The sequence below is a fragment of the Parasteatoda tepidariorum genome, chromosome 6 (assembly GCF_043381705.1).
Source record: "Parasteatoda tepidariorum isolate YZ-2023 chromosome 6, CAS_Ptep_4.0, whole genome shotgun sequence".
In the NCBI taxonomy this organism is placed as follows: Eukaryota; Metazoa; Arthropoda; class Arachnida; order Araneae; family Theridiidae; genus Parasteatoda; species Parasteatoda tepidariorum.
In genome coordinates, this window is record NC_092209.1 from 40,764,557 (window position 1) to 40,782,853 (window position 18,297).

An 18,297-nucleotide genomic window follows, 5' to 3' on the forward strand; every position below is an offset into this window, starting at 1 on the left:
AAGCAGGTAGTTTCATGAAAATTCTAGACTACTGTAATTTAGTATCTGCAACACGAGCAGAAGAATCTCGGGTTTCAAAGCGATCCGAAAGGATGGAGTTGGAGTGTGATGGTGAGGGTGAGCAGAAAGTAGTAGTATTTATAATTATTTTCTGCACTGAGAAATAAAAATTATTGTCAATGTCAAAAGAATATGATAAAATTTACCGTGTTTTTGGCTCTATGGGAACACTGAGAAAGTGTTTTGGTAATGATTTTGGTAAAGTTAACAATTAAATCCGGTTTTATCTGTGAAAAAATTTAGTAAATGTAGTTTAATTCGGCATTTTTCCAATATTATTTCCTAGAACATGGCATAAAAATCATTTATTCGGTTAAATTTACTTTTCAGTTTTGTATTTTTCTAAATGTGCAGTAATAAGAATTATGATTTTGAAAATCAAAATTCCCAGTATAATGTTACAATATGAACGGATAAATTACCAAATGAATTGTTTAAATAACGTTTATTTTGGTTTTATTACCCAGAATTATGTGTTTTTTACCAGAAAAGGTTATTACCATACAGTACGGTAATTTCACCATATTTGTTTATTCGTGTGTAATAAATAAATTGATTTCTTAATCTATTAAGGAATTTGTAAAAAATAAGAAGGAATGGGAGAGAGTAGCACCTTTGTTTTAAAACGTTATACATTTTTATACGTTTAAACAGCATTATAGACTAAAAATTTAATAATACTACACTTAGTTTGCAAAATAATCAAAGTAACTACAAAATTCTTTTATTTATAAGGTAATCTTTAATTAAATTGAAGAATTTAATTAATTAGTTACGATAATAATTACCTAGTTTAAGTTACAGGATATGGTAGTTTCATAACCTTAAAAAAGTCGACTTCAACGATTTTAGTTATGATGAATTATCTATTTTTAAGATGTACTTTTAAAATTATTTTGTTTCTATTCTTGGTACCATTTTTTTAACATTACCACAAATATATAGAATCACAAAAATAAAGTTGTGCAGGAAATAAGATACGCGGAAATATATCTAATTATTTTTTAGCAAATAAACTTTTTTTTTTTAAAGAAAAAGGAACTAAAATTTGAGCGATATTTGTAGCATAAATTTAAAAATATTGAATTATATTGAATACCTAGATTTGAAAATATACTTATAGTAAAATAATTTCAATGAGCATTTCTACACATTTTGCACCTAAAATAATGCTATAGTGTTGTTAATGGTAACTTTTTTTAAGCCCAGTGGTTTCCAATCTTTTGAACCTGAAAGAAGTTGGTCAACACTTTGTATAATTTATAGAAACAGGTTTAAAATCCCTAACCCCTAAAATAGATTAGAACTTTTGTTGTTTACGTCGCACCACATTTCAAAACAAAATGTGAAAACGTAACCATAAAAATAGAAAATGATACAAAAATTGATTAAACAAACCAACTGATTTTCAGGAAAAGCATTCGCAGCTGTCTGACAGAACAAATGACTAATGTCTAACGGTGTCATTCTTAGATGAGGTTCTGCGCTTGATTTCAAGTAAATGTAAATTGAAAATCTTTCCTCAGGTTGAAATATATTTCACATTAACATTTTAATGAATTGGTTTGGCAAACAGCACTGATTCAGACATCAATTAAAGAATGATCCATAGGACAAAAAATAACAGTTTTTAAAGAGTTACCTCAGAATAAACTCGATATGCTTCCATGTGATATTGCGTTTATTAGGGTAATAGTTGTATATTGTTTCAGATATTCATTGACAAATATTTTTGAAGTTTTCATCAGGTTCAATTGACTTTTCTGATAGCTGCGGCAAAGAAAACTATAATGTAACTGTGTTGTTACACATCCCCCAGGGGAAGAAAAGCCTAGACCAGGTCCAGAAGGCCTGTCCCATCAGTTCCCCATTTATCTGCAGAAAGTCCCGATCAACCAGAAGCTGCTTATAAGAAGCGCCAAGGCAAAAAAGAAGGTGATCGGGACTAGCAGGTTGTGAGCAGGAACAAGGTTGGAGAGTCTTCTCCCCATTTTGAAACCTTAAACACTTGAGATGGCCACTACGAAATCTGGCCATGGCCGATTGGAAAGGCTGAGGGCCGCTGCATGTTAATGATAGGCCAGCGCGGTCACCAGCATACCACTGATGGGATGGAGTACGGTGCTACACTGGAAGCAAACGATGTTTTCCCAGGGAGTGGACCTCAGTGGGAGTAAGACGGTTCAAACAGTCCATAGGAAGATCACAGCCATTCTTGGCGAGCACATCGGCTGTCTCATCGCCATGTACCCCGACATGCGGTGGGATCCATTGGAGGCTTATTGGTGTCTTCAGGCCGATTTCAGATAGAAGCTTCATAATCTCCTGGCCAGGAATATTATCTGACTAAGGGTTGTTTGCAGCTTCTTTTTAGTTAGAGGAACCACTAGGGCAGAAGACTGACTAGACCTCGGAATGGAACTGTATTTGTAATTATTCATCAGCAGGCATTAGATCAAAAGTAGCTCAAAATGTCTAATGTCCGAGTAGCTCAAAATGTCTATGATACACATAGAAAATGGCTATAATCACGCGTTGTAATGATGTATTTTTCTTCTCTTTTAAATGATGTTTGTCAGAGTATGCAAGCTTTTCTAGCCGAAGTATATAGAAAATAGAGCAGAAAAAATTCATTGCATAGTAAAGTAAAGGTAAATATTTTTTAAATTAGTAATTTAAATCCTTTCATAATAATAACTTTTACGAACACCCTTTCTACACCTTGTTAACCACTTAGGCTTCTCAAAGTAACGGTTGGGAAATAATAATATAACCAATTGCTTTAAAGATATAGACCGAAGATTAAAATGTACTGAAAAACAAATATTTAGAAGGACAGCAAAAAAAAAAAAGAAAAAAAAAGATGAATTAATTTTTATTCATTTAAGTTAAAAAAATGACACTGGTATGAGGTAATTAGCAACGAAATTCACTTAAATAAACTAAAGTAATAATAAAGTAAAGTAATGAATAAAGAAACTTGAAAATTTAAATATTGTTTCAATTTTATTATTACTATTATTGTAATTAATACTATTTATTATTATTATCTATTGTCATTGCTATATATTATTTTTTATTACTGTTATTACTATTATTTATTTTTATTACTATTATTTATTATTATTACTCTTATTTCATAATAAATTATTTTCATGATAACAGTGCAAATTTTCCTAAAAATGAAGGACTAGATTTCACACAGTTTAAAACGTGCCGAAAGCGAAAAAGACATGAGTAGGTACTTGGGACTGGCAATGTCAAATGTTAAGCCCGACAACATGTCACGCTATTTACGATAATTCAACCTCTCGAGCCGTGGCTGCTCAGAAGAAAAAACACTAGTCTCCCAATAAGTTGACCCAGGTTCGAATACCAGCGGTGGCAGGTCGATACGAATTTTGCACCCAGCGTGCATTGCACGCAGTGCCGACGCAAAATATTCTCAGTAGTAGATGGATAATGGGATAGAGTCCTCTTGCAGTTAGTCTAACCGTAGGTGGTTTTCGTGATTTTCCTCTTCATGTACCGCAGAGAGATAGTTCCATCAAAAAGTGCTCCACGAAGGCAAATTTCTCCTAATACTTGATCCGATCCAGGAATTCCCTTGTCTTCTGGATTGGATTCACAATGACAAGGCTATGATGTTGAACATTAGTAGTCGTAAACCTGGAATTGGGCCGGTGGTTTAAAGACGATTATAAAAGCAAAAATAAAATTAATCTTCTCAGGATGGTGGCTTAGGAGCACTCGTTCCCCATTGAGTTTTGAATCCCAGAGATGGCTGGTCGATACGAATTCTGCACCCAGCTGTCACCGATCACAGTGCTGACGTAAAATATTCTCAGTGATAGATTGGTCACGAGTACGGGGAAGCCGTGTAAGGTTTTCGTGCTTTTCTTCTCCGTGTAACGCAAATACAGCTTAGTTAGATCAAGAAGTCCTCTACATAGGCTAGGTTGTTCCAATGCTTGATCCTGTAGCTACCTGGTCTTTTGGGTTGGGTTCAAAATTATAAAGCTACTGTGTTGAACACTGATAGCTGTAAACTCAGAATTGGGTCGGTTGTTCAACGCAGGCTATAAATAAAATTTATCGCCTGAATTCTGCTTTTCGCCGATAAATATGCATTTAGTATCTTATCTATCCTAAAATTCATATATTTCACTAAAAAAGCTGGAATGTTTAAAAAAAAAAAAAAAACTTACAAGATAAGGCAAAAATATTTCGAAAAATTCTCTATAACTAGGTTTTCCGACAGATCCAAGAAATCCTGCATAACAACTCTTATTTTCTTTTTTTAATCACGATTACTTGTAACTAACATATGTATATTTTAACGCAATAAGTATAATATCCGTACAAAAATCTGAAATGCATAAGAATTTTTATAACTTTACTGTTGTTCTCGTTTAAGTAATTAATAGTTTAATCGGGTAAAAAGTATTTGTGATTTAAAAGAGGTGATAAAAATCATTAAAAAGAGACTTATGGTGTTTTAATAAACTAGAAAAAGATAATTTTTGTAAATCATTTTGCGAAATAATAAAAGCTTTCAAAACATATAAAATGGAAGGAAAGAGAAACTAAAAGTTTAGTAATTGTGAAAACTATAAATTTTAATAGAATTTCTAACGAAATTGGTGGTTTTTTATTCGAACATAAATTCTTTTTTTTTTGGATTCTACTTCCTTCCTGGATTCCTTTCATATTTTAAATTCTTCAATGATGGAACTAAATATAATTCGGGTTTCTACTACCTTATCAAAATCCCAATTAAATAGAGAGAGATATATTAAGTATTATTTATAAAACATTTTTTTTTCTTCAAAAAACAAAAACAAAAAATAATCACAATATTTTAACATTTTATACGTTTCTGGTTGCAGTATTTATGTTTAAAATCAGAATAAGATGGAAGCCTCTCATAAAATTGAAAACATCTTTTTTCTGATCTAGATTTCAGAATCTAATATTAAAGCAGTGTTGGAGAAGGTAGAGTTGGTAAGTGTTAGGGAAAGCGTCTCTTACAATTGGATGTAAGAATATAATATTTCAGTAAAACCATTACTAAGACTCTATTATTAAGGTAGGTTTGGTAGTTTTTTAGGAAAGCGTCTCACGGAATTGGATGTAAGAATGTAATATTTAAGTTAAACCATCACTAAGAATCTACTATTAAGGAAGGTTTGGTAACTGTTAGGGAAAGCGTCTCACGGACTTGGATGCAAGAATATAATATTTAAGTTAAGCCATCACTAAGACTCTATTATTAAGGTAGGTTTGGTAGTTTTTAAGGAAAGCGTCTTACAGAATAGGATGTAAGAATGTAATATTTAAGTAAAACCATCACTAAGAATCTATTATTAAGGAAGGTTTGGTAACTGTTAGGGAAAGCGTCTCACAGAATTGGATGCAAGAATATAATATTTCAGTAAAACTATCACTAAAAATATACATTTAATGTCAGTTTAGTAAGCGTCAGGGAAAGTGTTTCACAGAATTGATTGCAATAATATAATATTTCAGTAAAATCATCATTAAGAAGAAAAGAAGCAAGAGCTCTTTAAACATGTCTAGGAAAAAGTACAGTTTTGTATCGAAGAGAAGAGTTTTATCATTAGTGGATATGGAAACAGGATCCTTATCTTCAAATCTAGAGAGATTTATTTTCCTCCCAATCAGTAAACATTTCTCTTTTTTAATCTTTGACAGTACTAGAGCTGGAGATTGAATAATACATTTTCATGTTGTTTAATGTGTGTATTTTCACATTATTTAATTTTTTGATCATGCTTTTTTCTTTTATTTATTTTCTGGGTTCATATACTAAGATTCTAAATTGTTTTCAAAAATTGGTTTTCTAATTTTTCTTTAATTTTTTTTATTGTTTTGAGGAACAGAATGAACAACTATTAACAATTAATGTTGAAATTTTTAATATTATTCTTTATTGAGTAATAAGTTTATTTTTATTGCTTTTATAGGTTTTATAATTTGTATTATTCATTATTTTTTAATCAAATCAATCAAGTTAATTAAAGTAATCAAGCAACTCTAAACTAAAAAAAAGAATGAATAAAAATTGAAAATATTTCCCAAGGGTTTTCTTCTATTTTTTATCCTTCTAAAATTTTAGGGAAAAATTTATAATATTAAAGTTTAAGTGTTAATCTCATTTTTACATTGTAACAAAACTGTATGGTATTTTCTTGGTGATAAGAATTGATGATTAAACTTTTACTAATTAAGGTTCATTCTCTAACATTGAACTACTAACTACTAGAGTAAAAAGGATGTTAAGTGAAAAAAATGAAGATTAAGTTTTTTTTTTCCTAAAAATTTTATTTTTCAGAAATATAGACAAATTAATTAAATAAAATTTTAACGATAAAAATACAGAAAAAAGTCATAAATATCCGCTTTTTATGAATTGTTTAGCTTATTTTTAACACGACTTTAAAACAAAAAGGATTTACTATTATGGCTTCAAAGTTTTGTTTCATTTTTTTATATTGTATGATATCTATTGTAATTCTAGTATTTCTTTTGGTCTGAATTAAATTTACTGAATTNGAATATATATATATATATGCATTGAGAATGATTTAAGAAATGAAACACCTGATTTGCATTTCATTTTTATGCCATGCTTTGATAATAAATGAAGTGCAAATCTGATTTTGCATTTATTTGAGTACAGTATCTAATTTAACTGAACCCTCAAGAGCAATATCGAAGAAAAATATGTAGTTACTGTATATATTCCTCAATTTTCAATTTTCTTTAAAAATTTTATAATTCATGTTCAGAAGTAATAAATACATTAATAGCACAAAGATTTCAAAAATTATGATTAATTGTTTTTCAATCGTAATGATATAATTGGTTTTTCAAATTAACAGGACATGTATGAATTTTCTTGTTCATAATAAATTCAATGATTAATAATAAAATTAATAGAAAATGGTCAAGGAAACTTTTTTATTTACTTTGAAATAATTATATTATTTTATTTAAATGTAATCCATTAATTTAATCATACATTTCAAACTAAAAAATTGACGACAAAACTCGGGTACCAAGCAGTTAAATTAGGAAAAAAATGCACTTGGTACAGAAAAATATGTAAAAGAAATCATGAAATCCCAATGAAAAATCTAAAAAATTCAATTCAGGGTACGCCAATCAACTAGTTCTGAAGTACAAGAATCCATAAAAAATAATGATAATAAAAAAATAAATAAAAACTAGAAATCAAATGAATCATAATTCTTCCTAAACACAATGAGCAAGAACAAATCTTATACAATTTAAATTTAGCTCAGTGTATTATTCTTATGTTTAACTACTATTGTATTCATCCGACTACTTCACATTATTTTTCAAAGTTTAATATAACTTAATAAATATAGGTTTCAATAATCACGCTCTCTTGATGCTGTAATTGGAAAAGTACCGTAACTTACAAAAAAGAGCATCACTTGTTGCCTTCCAACGTTCCTTTCAAAAGTAAGAGTTTCGTATATAGGAAACAAAATGACTGTGAAAGTTGTGGAATTCATGTTTAAAAAATTTCCGACTGTGATTTATTTGGATTTAATTCATCATTTAATGTAATTGAATTCCTTGCTTAAACCAAGCTTTAAATATTGAGATTATTGATAAAAAAAACAACAACTGAAGACGAAATTTCAACAAACCACCTTAATTTTAGTGTGCATATTTGAAACCTCATCTTATGATTATATATGATGATTTTAAAATGTTTTTATTATTCTCACAGGGAAATTTAAAAAAATTATGTACGGCAGTTATTTTAAATAATCTTTAAATCCTTCCCATCTCTTCTCATGGCTGATTTTTTTCTGGTTATAACTAAAACAGCTTTTTTTTAAAAAAAAAATTATGTAAAATTGTGTAATAGTTTTACTTTTATGTACTTTTATACTATATTATGCACTTTTAAGCAATATTATGTATTATTTTCATTATTTTGGCACACATAAATGTAACCAAAAAGAAAAACCAAACAATGCGTGAACATATTTTATAATTTAGAATCATTGATTATATTTTTTTAGGCACAAGTCGATAATTTTTTGCGGTATAGAAGTTTAGTCAGAAGAAAATAATATAAACACTCAAATATTTTAGAAAGAACTTTAGACAAGTTTAGGTAAATTGAAAATGTGAATCAATTATTTTTAATTGGATTTACTACTTACAAAATTCGTTAGAATATGATTAAAAATGTTACTTAATATTCTAAACTCCAACAACTTAAAATAAAGTAAATAATTATCTAGAACTTACATAAATAGGAAACAATGATTATCTTAAATAAGAGATTAAAAATTGGAAGAAAAATACTGTCAATAAAGTAAAATAATGCATTTCAATTCCTTCAATTTCAGTATTATTATATTAAGAGTAAAATGTTTTCTGAATTATCGTACTATAAATTGTTATAAAAACAGAATGAAATTGTTTAATTTTATACAATAAAAGATTTATGTAATTAGATAGCAGACAAAATTTTGATTTACCATCATAAAATTTTCGTTTTTATGTAAAGATTAACAGTTAAAAAAAAGTTTGAAACATTTTTTTGAGTATTTACAATTACCATGTCATAGGGAGATTTCAAAATTAAATGTATATATACTCATTTATTTACATAAACTAAATATAAATAATGCTTATATTGATGGGAAAAATACATTAAGGTATCATGCTATACCTGAGTTTTGTGATGCAATTATATAATAAATGAAATGAGAGCTTAAAAATCTATATCTACTATAATATAAAAAATATTGGTTCAGATTAAACTGTATTATCATACAAATTTTCTGCATATTTAAGGTGTTAAGTTAAGCCATATTTCCTTGGAAGTTAGTTCTCAAAATGAATTGCACGATACATTGGCTTAAAGTTACACCTTATTAAGCAAATTTAAATGATAATATGGTTTGAAGTACTGGTATGGTTTTCAAAAGTAGAACTTAAGAAAAATGAGAAAAGATATGCAAGACGAAAGTAAAACATGCATGTGACTTACCCGCGTTTAAATCCATAATGAAAGCATGTAATGGGTTAAAAAAAGAAGAAGAAAGGATACGTGTATATAAAGGCTGCTCTGTAGGAGGACATTTGCGCAGCTGCCAACCAAGCACTACTTCAGACGTCGGTTTCAATGGAGACGGCATTCACGTTGTTATTGTGAAGGGGATTGCAGTTGGGCTTTTTCTGCTGTTGGTGATAGTTGAGGAGCATCTGGTGTTGATGATTCTCGACACTGAGCAGCATGCCTTCCTCCAATTCCATGATGTCTGAGGCAGACTCGCTGACAGAATCGCGCTTGAGCTTGGCGCCCACCGTACCGGGCAAGTACGGGCAGCTAGTTACATGATTGAAGTTCTGCGACTGCATCTCCTCCTGATCCGTCTCCCGGTGGTAGAAGTAGTTGAAGTTGGAGACTATGACGGGAACTGGCAGGGCGATGGTGAGCACGCCAGCGATGGCACATAGCGAGCCCACCAGCTTGCCCCAGACCCCGACGGGTCGCATGTCCCCGTATCCGACAGTCGTCATGGTGACAACTGCCCACCAGAACGCGTCGGGAATGCTCTTGAAGAAAGAGCGTTCAGAGTCCGCCTCAGCGTAATAGACGGCACTCGAGAAGAGGATGACGCCGATGAAAAGGAAGAAAATGAGCAAGCCCAGTTCTCGCATACTGGCCTTTAGAGTCCGGCCTAATATCTGTAAGCCTTTAGAGTGCCGGGAAAGTTTGAAGATCCGGAACACCCGCACAAGACGGATAACCCTGAGTATGGCCAGCGACATGGCCTGGTTGTTGCCCCTCTCGTTGATGGGCCTCTCTTGTGGCCGCTGACCAGACACTACGGTGGCCAATGTAATGAAATAAGGGATGATGGCCATCAGGTCTATACTGTTCATGGCGTCCTTGCAGAACGCCATTTTGGAGGGACACGCTAGGAACCTAACGAGCAATTCGAAAGTGAACCAAATGATGCAGCACGTCTCGATGATGAAGAAAGGGTCTGTGGTACGCGGCACTTCGTCCTCTATTACACGTGTCATGTTGTTAGTTGTGTTAAAGAGGCGGTAATGCTTGAACTCGGGCAACGTCTCCAGACAGAATATGAATATCGATAACAGAATCACTACCACGGACACGATGGCGATCACACGAGCTCCCTGTGAGCTCTCGGGGTACTCGAATAGAAGCCAGAGCTTGCGCTGAAGCTCCTGCTTGGGCAAGGGTCTCTCCTCCTCTTTGATGAACCCCTCGTCTTCGCGGAACTTGTTGAAGGCCATCTCTCCGAGTTCATAAAACTTGATTTCTTCAGCAAAAACGTCGAGTGGGACGTTTACAGGCCTTCGGAGACGTCCTCCGCTTTGATAGTAATAGAGGATTGCGTCGAAGGAAGGGCGATTCCTATCAAAGAAGTACTCATTCCTCAGCGGGTCGAAATAGCGGATACGCCGAGCCGGGTCCCCCAACAGGGTATCAGGGAACTGGTTCAGCGTCCTCAGCTGGGTCTCGAACCGAAGACCACTCACGTTGATCACAACCCGTTCGCAATAGTCGTGGTCGTGTGGGATGGGCTCGAAGTTGCAGAGGGGCGGCAATGATAGCAGCTGGGCGCCGCCCACTCCTCCACCCTCGGTGATGCCTCCTCCACCGCCTCCATCTTCGCCGTGCAGCTTCGGCAGGGACCTGGAGAAAGGAAGAGAAGATGAGGATACAGTTTGTTTAATAACTAATTCGTCGCGACTTCCGAACCAGTTTTTATTTCCTTCACCACCCCCTCCACTACTTGCTCTTCTCAGGTGGGCTACAGCCGGTGGCGGCGGTGCCAAAAATGGGGCCCGCCGGGGCCGGAGGACGGGGGTGACCCCCCACTTCTCGACCAGGTGGAGTTTCGAAATGGTGGAAGGTCGTTATCACCACTGTTTATAAACCCTTCACTGATGTTCTTAAAAAGTTCAATTGTTTAACTATGTAAAAAGCCTAAAATCCCGGTTTGATTGAGTCCGGCTAACGATTGTGCCGGATATCCGGGATGTAGGATAACTATCCTCCTGCCGCAGCAGGGGTTTTTTCCACCGACTCCTACATCGGCGCATCCCTTTCCGATGGGATCCGTTGCTCGCACTGATGAGGATTTTGTCGACGAATTTACCCCCAGAATCAGGGTTGCCGGATCAAAGGGGGAAAGAAAGCAACTACTCCGCCAATTCCTACATCGATGTTTCTACTCTTTCGCCAGCTTTGCTGGCACTTTTTTTTTAAACGTCAATTAATGCTCACTTTTAAAACTGTTTACTTATTATAATTGCTTGGCAGTGCAACACTTTTGACGTAAAGACGACATAGGTTTAAAATTAATTTCATGATATCGATCGTAGAATTTCTGGGACTGAAACATCTCTACATATAGTTCTCTGGTTGCTCGAATTATGATTTTGATTTCTATGTTCGCAAACTGTTTAATAAAAATAAATCGATAATGTAATTCTCATTATAAATTTATAAGTCCTTATAAAGCAATTAAAGTGGATTAATAAATAAAAATTTAGAAGTATAGAAAATTTCGAGTAATTTATTAAAAAACTGTTCAATTGCAAAATTATTTTCATTTTTGTTTAATAATTAAAGGCATATAAGTTAGTAATTAAGTTAAAAGTAAGTAGTGTGTAGTAAAATGAAAAAAAAGAGTATTCGGAAGAAAATAAAGTTTTATTGATTTAAATTTGTCTAGAGTAAGAGGGCAGTTTTCATGTTTTTTGAAGGATTTTAAGATATGTTTAGTTTAAATCCTTAAAAAGCACATTGTTTGATAAGAAATAATTTATTTTAATGTAGTTCTTTTTTTAATACTTTAATATTTAAATCTAATGTATATTCAAGAGTATAAATTTTAGCATTTAAGTGTTTAAAAAATATCAGCATTGCAAAAGGATAAAAACTTTTAAGAATACACAAGTTGCAAGACTATACACAAATTTTCTAAAATGCATTTAAAAAAAAATAACATGAAAATAGTTATGTTTCTAATTTGTGAAACAATTAAAAATTGCACAATCTTTACTTAGCTAAATGTTGTATTTGTTTTTAATAAAAGTACTGATATTTCAGTTTCTATTAAAAAGCTTTTGGCACAGGATTTAAAATATGCATAAATTTTTTTATTTAAATTATTTTTAAATATATTCCCTTATTTTTGAAAAAAAAAATAGCATCAAAGTCTAACTTTATTTTTCACCGTCATGAAGATCAATTAAAGTGAAATATCTGTAATATAAATTATTCAAACTTCATTCCACTCATTAGTTTTGCAAAAAATTATTTTAAAATTCTTAAATATATATATNATATATATACGTAAAAAATAATCTGGTATATAAAGAAGCACTCAAATTTCATACAAAGAGAATATAAGACTTATCTTGCATTCTATTCAAAATAGCCCTAACCCTTAACCCTTAACATAACCCTTTATCCGTTAAAAACAATTAGTTCAGAAAAAATCAAAAGAAAATAATTATTATTCCTTTTATGTCCCATTTCAAATTGAATTAATTATGTTGATAATGCAGTACAAGGGCTCGAAAAAAGTTCAGAAGATTTACATGATCTACTGAATATGTTACTCTACAAAGTACTTGCTGAATTATGCCTTTTCAATTGCATGTTATTGAAAACATGTGATTGTAATTATTATTATCATATGAAAACAATGTTATTAGCAACATCATATCTACATCACTTTTACTTTAAATCTGAAGCATTAAGTATTACAAACAAGAAAATATTAAATATTGATAGAGTTTATGCAGACTATTACTGCAGACTACAAAAAAGTCATGTAATCAAATTTTTTAAGACTATGGGCAAGAACATGCCTTTCTAAATTTAATTTTTTTAAGTACATTATAAACCTTTGTATTAAATATTTTTTCATGTACCGTGAGCAAAAAGAAAACATTCAGAATGACTTATGATTTAATGTTCCGAATTTTACAAACTGGAACTCAATGGTTCATTTTTTAAATTTTTTTTATTTGCAGTTAATAAGCTTTGGATGTATATCTTTTACAGTTACTAAAGAAAACTTTTGTATATTTCTGTCTTTGTGTGGCTTATAACTCCAAAACTCCAACTAGGATCCTGAAGTTCTAACAACGGGTGTAAGGGATAACATTAGCCCCCCACCCCGATTCTAAAATTCCTTAAAAAATATTAGAAAACGAGAAAATTTTGTTGATTAGAATTTCACAGGAAAAGTTTTAAAACGTTCGAGAGGGATGCATGAAAAATGAATTTTTATCATAGAAATATCATCAAGCATTGTTACAATTTAATCTGCAGATTCATTTTCTAATTAGTTACTCAAAAAAAATAGTGCTAGCTTACAGCTCAATTAAATAATGAAAACCGAGTTTCATTGGAAGATTTTTTTACGTTCTTTACTCAAGAATCCAAGTATCAAGAGGGCACTTGGATGGCATTTAAATAAAATAGTAAATTGAAAGCTCTCTTAAAAATTCTGGTCTTTGTTTTTGTTTATAGTTACTTATTTCTATAATTTGAAATAATACGAAGTCAGCAGTATTTTCTCCGGATAAAAAATATAAATTATTTTAAATTTTTTAATAGTGTTTGTATATGCACATTAAAAAATTCCGGATCAAATTACGGTATAAACATATTCCATCATAGGGTGCCTCATAGGTTTGGGTGCATCATAGGAAAAATCCATTTTTACCGTAAAATATTATATCGTAATTTTTACAGTGATACTTATTTAATTGCAGTGATTCAGTGAATTTACGTTAATTATTACTGTAAAATTTACGGTACACTAGATTTTTTGTTTCTTAACATGTTCTGGTAAAAGAGGATTTTGCTGTAAAAAGTACTGGTACTCTGAGTGCCGGTACTTTTTACCGGAATTCAATCTGAAATATTTTTCAGCTTGCCTTTGGTTTTGTGCAAGATTGCGCGTTGTCTTTGCTGAATATTCAGCAAAAATAAAGAGCATTTGGCAATTCAAAAAGTCATAATGCTCGAACAATAAATGTCGTACCAACAAAAATCTTATCCGCGTTCGCAAAATATTTTGATAAATGATTTTGATTGCTGTTAAACGCCAAGCATCTACATTTGTTGCCAAAAGTTTGATGGCTGATGATTATAAAGGAGGAAAAGAAAATTTGTCTATTTAGCAGTTCCTATCTGACATTGAAAAAGAAACGCTTATTTTACTCTTATGCTTCCATTTTAGATTCAAATAAATTATTTTACACACTAAAATAAAAATAGCAAATAAAAGAACAAGCAAGACAATTAAATGGTTCTTGAAACAAACCAAATGACGCAACCTCAAAAATGCTATTAATGTTCACTAAATATTTGGATGCTGGCTTTGTTTAAAGCCAAGAATCTGTTATCACTGCCAACATCTTAATGGCTGATGATAGTATACTCTAGTGATCTGTTCTTCTAATTTCTCCTGAGATTTCTAAATGTCTAAAACAAAATAAATATGTTTAGATTTTTAAACTGACATAATCGGATGACATTCTGAAACGCTTGAAGGCTGGACCAGGAATGTTTTGAAAAGGAATTTTCCAGATGTTATTCCTGCAGGATATTAAATTTAATGTAAAGGAATAAGTGGCATTTAATGTGTAAGTGGTTCTTCAAAAAATGAATATTGAAAAATTGCACGGTGATGAATTTTTATGACTTTAAAGTTTTCTAATAATGTTACTTTTGTATGAGTTGCCATATACTTTGCAATAAAGTTTTAATTTTTCAAAAATGATATTACAATGTTAAACTTTGTTACTAGGAAAACATGGATAGTATTCTAAAGTTATAGAAGGTAACAAGAAAAAGTTTGAATCATTAATTTGCAGCACATCTCCTAAATTTAAAAAACAAAAATATTTTCCCCAAATTTTAATGTTTTAAATGATTGGAATGGTAACATATACCTTGTGTTTGACAGCTGAATTATATTTTTGCTCGATGCATTGCTTTTGAGAAATGGCAGTTGAATGTTAAGTAAATTAAAGCGGTAAGTAAATCTAATTTTTTGACTTTGCAAAGGGTATTTAAGAAAATAATATCCAATATGTGTGTCATAAAGCTCAAACTTTTGAGCTATAAATAGTTTTTGCAAGTGCAAATCACTGAAAGAGTGGTATGACATAGAATTGGAAACGCAATTTAATTCAAAAAATGACAGTTAAGCGTCGACATTTACTTAGAGCAAATTACAAGGAGCTCCTAAAAAAAGTAAAAATTTAGCACAAAAAACTCATTACTATTTTTTGTGAAGTGACTGTGAGATGCTGGATTATATACAAAGGATTGGGTGAACCAAGTAATCTACGTAATGAATTTCAACGAACATTGTACTTGACTAAAAGGTAAATTCTGAAAAATCTAACCGATTTTTAGAAATTGATTAATTTTGTTCCTTTTCTTGCCTCCTTTAATTTGTAATCCTTCTTAACCTGGGGGAAACACATATGGAATCGTAGTATGTAATTAGCATTGCACTTGGGATTGCATAATTGGCTATTGGCAACGGTCTGAGAATCACCCCTGAGGGTGATCCGAAGACACGCTATCATAATTCTAATCCTCAGTGAATAGGAGGACTTTTTCACTTTGATAATCCGATGAAATTCATGCGAATTCGAGCACTTTACGATAGAAAAGTTAAACGAGGAACGATGCCACACTTCCTCGGTCTCCTTGTAGTTTTATCAAAGTGGTCAGCCACCCACTCACTGACAGCTTTCAGTCATGCTTGACTTCGGTGATCTAGTGAGAACCGTGGTCCACCGTGGGATTAATACACATGGAATGTTAAATATTTTACTGAAGGAGATAAATAATTAATTTTATGATATCGATCGCAAAATTTCTGGGACTAAAATATATGTATAGATTGCTCCCTGATTGGCAGAATTATGATTCTGATTTATATATCCATAAAATTTTTAATATTATAAATAATTTGTATACATGCTATATGTTGAACTTAATTTTTTAATAAAATATAATGAAAAATTAATCATGGGCAATTCATTCTCTGCACTATCTGTCCTTACTGCGGGAGCATAGTTGGCCCACTTAAGATGGTGCATCTGAAGGAGTGGCCAACAAATCTCCCCTTCAGATGCCTATATTGACGACATTGCCCAGGTGGGCATTGGAAGAAAAATATAATCGAAAACTTATTAAAATTTTTTAAATACTTCAGACGGAAACAACAGACAGTGAAACATAAAGTAGATTTAGCGGATAATTGCTGTCCTATTATCTCACGTAACAAAAGTTTCTGGTAAAATTACAGTACTGTATGGAAATTACATTTTAGGTAAAAAAAATAATTCGGGTTAATAAAACCAAAATATGTGGTATTTAAAGCATTCATTTGGTAATTTTTCCTATCATATGGTAACGGTTTACCGCAAATTCCGGTTTTCAAAATTATAGAAGAAAATACAAAACTAGAAAAGCCCTTTTAACCAAAAAAAAATGGTTTTTATGCCATGCTTTAAGGTATTATAGTCAAATACCCAATCTTAACACATTTAACGAATTTAATCACATATTATGAAACATTATTTTTTACTAAAATCATTACTTAAATTGCTGTTTGAAAAATTACCCATTGAGCCAGAAATACGATTAATTTTAACACATTCTGGTAGTTTGGACTATAAATATTTTCACAGTGTGGAAAGTGATAGAAATTTAAAATGGTAGATCCCATCCTCACAAACGTGAAAGCCCGTTGACTAAAAAACGTTTTAATATTATATTAATGGTGATTCTTTTATAAAAATTTAAATTCTGCTCCAATGAATGATTATCGATTAAAATCAAATTATTCGAATATTTTCAAAGCATAAAATATTTCAAAGCAAAGATTTCAGGACAAAAGCATACTTATAAGTTTTTTTGGCTAATTTTAATAAAAATAAGCAAAAATTGCTGAACTTTCGAGAAAAAAGATCCCAAGGAAATTTGTTTTAAAATGTCTTTATGTCTAATGCTCGTAACAATTCTAAGAAACTTAGAAGTTTTGTGCTGCATTGAATTGTTAAGGTATATTGTTTTAAAATGTCTTCATGTATAATGTTTGTAACAATTCTAAGGAATTTAGAAGTTTTGTGCTGCACTGTATTGTTAAGGTATATTGTGTTAAAATGCCTTTATGTATAATGTTTGTAACAATTCTAAGAAATTTAGAAGTTTTGTGCTGTATTGTATTGTTAAGGTAATTTGTTTTAAAATGTCCTTATGTATATGTTTGTAACAATTCTAATAATTTCGAAGTTTTGTGCTGCATTGTATTGTTAAGGTATTTTGTTTTAAAATGTCTTTATGTATAATGTTTGTAACAATTCTAAGAAATTTAGAAGTTTTGTGCTGCATTGTGTGACATCAGACAAAAGAATAATTGCTGAGTGGTGAGTCTGAATTACGCTGGAGGAAAATGGAAAGATGCAAAACTCTAGAAATTGATTGATTTGATTAGATAGAATGAGGCTTTGTATTGTTTTTGAATTTTATAAAAGGTAGTTTTGTTTTTTTTGTTAAAACTATGAAAGTTCATCATTTACTTTAAATTTAATCGTTTTCCTTTGAGATTTACTTCTGAATGACTTTGCAATGGATTGTACAAGAAAAAGAAGACTTTTTTTTAAAAAACTTATACTTATGCTTGAATCCATGAATAATTGTGGAATTCAACAAAAAAGTACTCAATAGTAAATGATAAATAAAGTTATCAGTCGGTTATCTAATGTCAGCTATATAATAACAATTTAAAACTCAATCTGTCGAATCAAATAGCAATACAGTACTTCCACAAATGATTTTTATCATTGTGGGGAGAGGAGTTGCAGACCATGTCAACCGTCATCTATGAAAAGGTACCCCAACATAGAGTCGAGTTAACATGTCTTATATACTAGTGAATTGTAGTTGTAATTTTGTAGTGGTAGATACGCTACAGTACTCCCCCACCAGAATTATAGCTATGATAGAATTCGATGAATGGATGCCACTAGTTGATTCATTGCTGTTTTTGTGCGAAGCCGGGAGAGCTGTATTAAGATCACCGTATTTTTTTTGAGTGCTGAATGTGAGAGGTGTATTAACTTCACGGTTGTAGT

General features: G+C 31.5%; 1 protein-coding gene across 4 annotated transcripts in view; it reads right to left on the reverse strand.

Annotated features, from left to right (window-relative positions):
- LOC107455319 (potassium voltage-gated channel protein Shaker) overlaps positions 1-18,297 on the reverse strand; it is a 657,874-nt gene that overhangs the window by 81,327 nt on the left and 558,250 nt on the right. For all 4 annotated transcript variants that reach the window (XM_016072833.3, XM_071182262.1, XM_071182261.1 and 1 more), the window contains exon 2: positions 9,185-10,807. In XM_016072833.3, coding sequence (XP_015928319.1) covers positions 9,244-10,807 — 1,564 coding nt within the window. In that variant the 3' untranslated portion in view covers positions 9,185-9,243. The remainder of the gene's footprint in view (positions 1-9,184; positions 10,808-18,297) is intronic.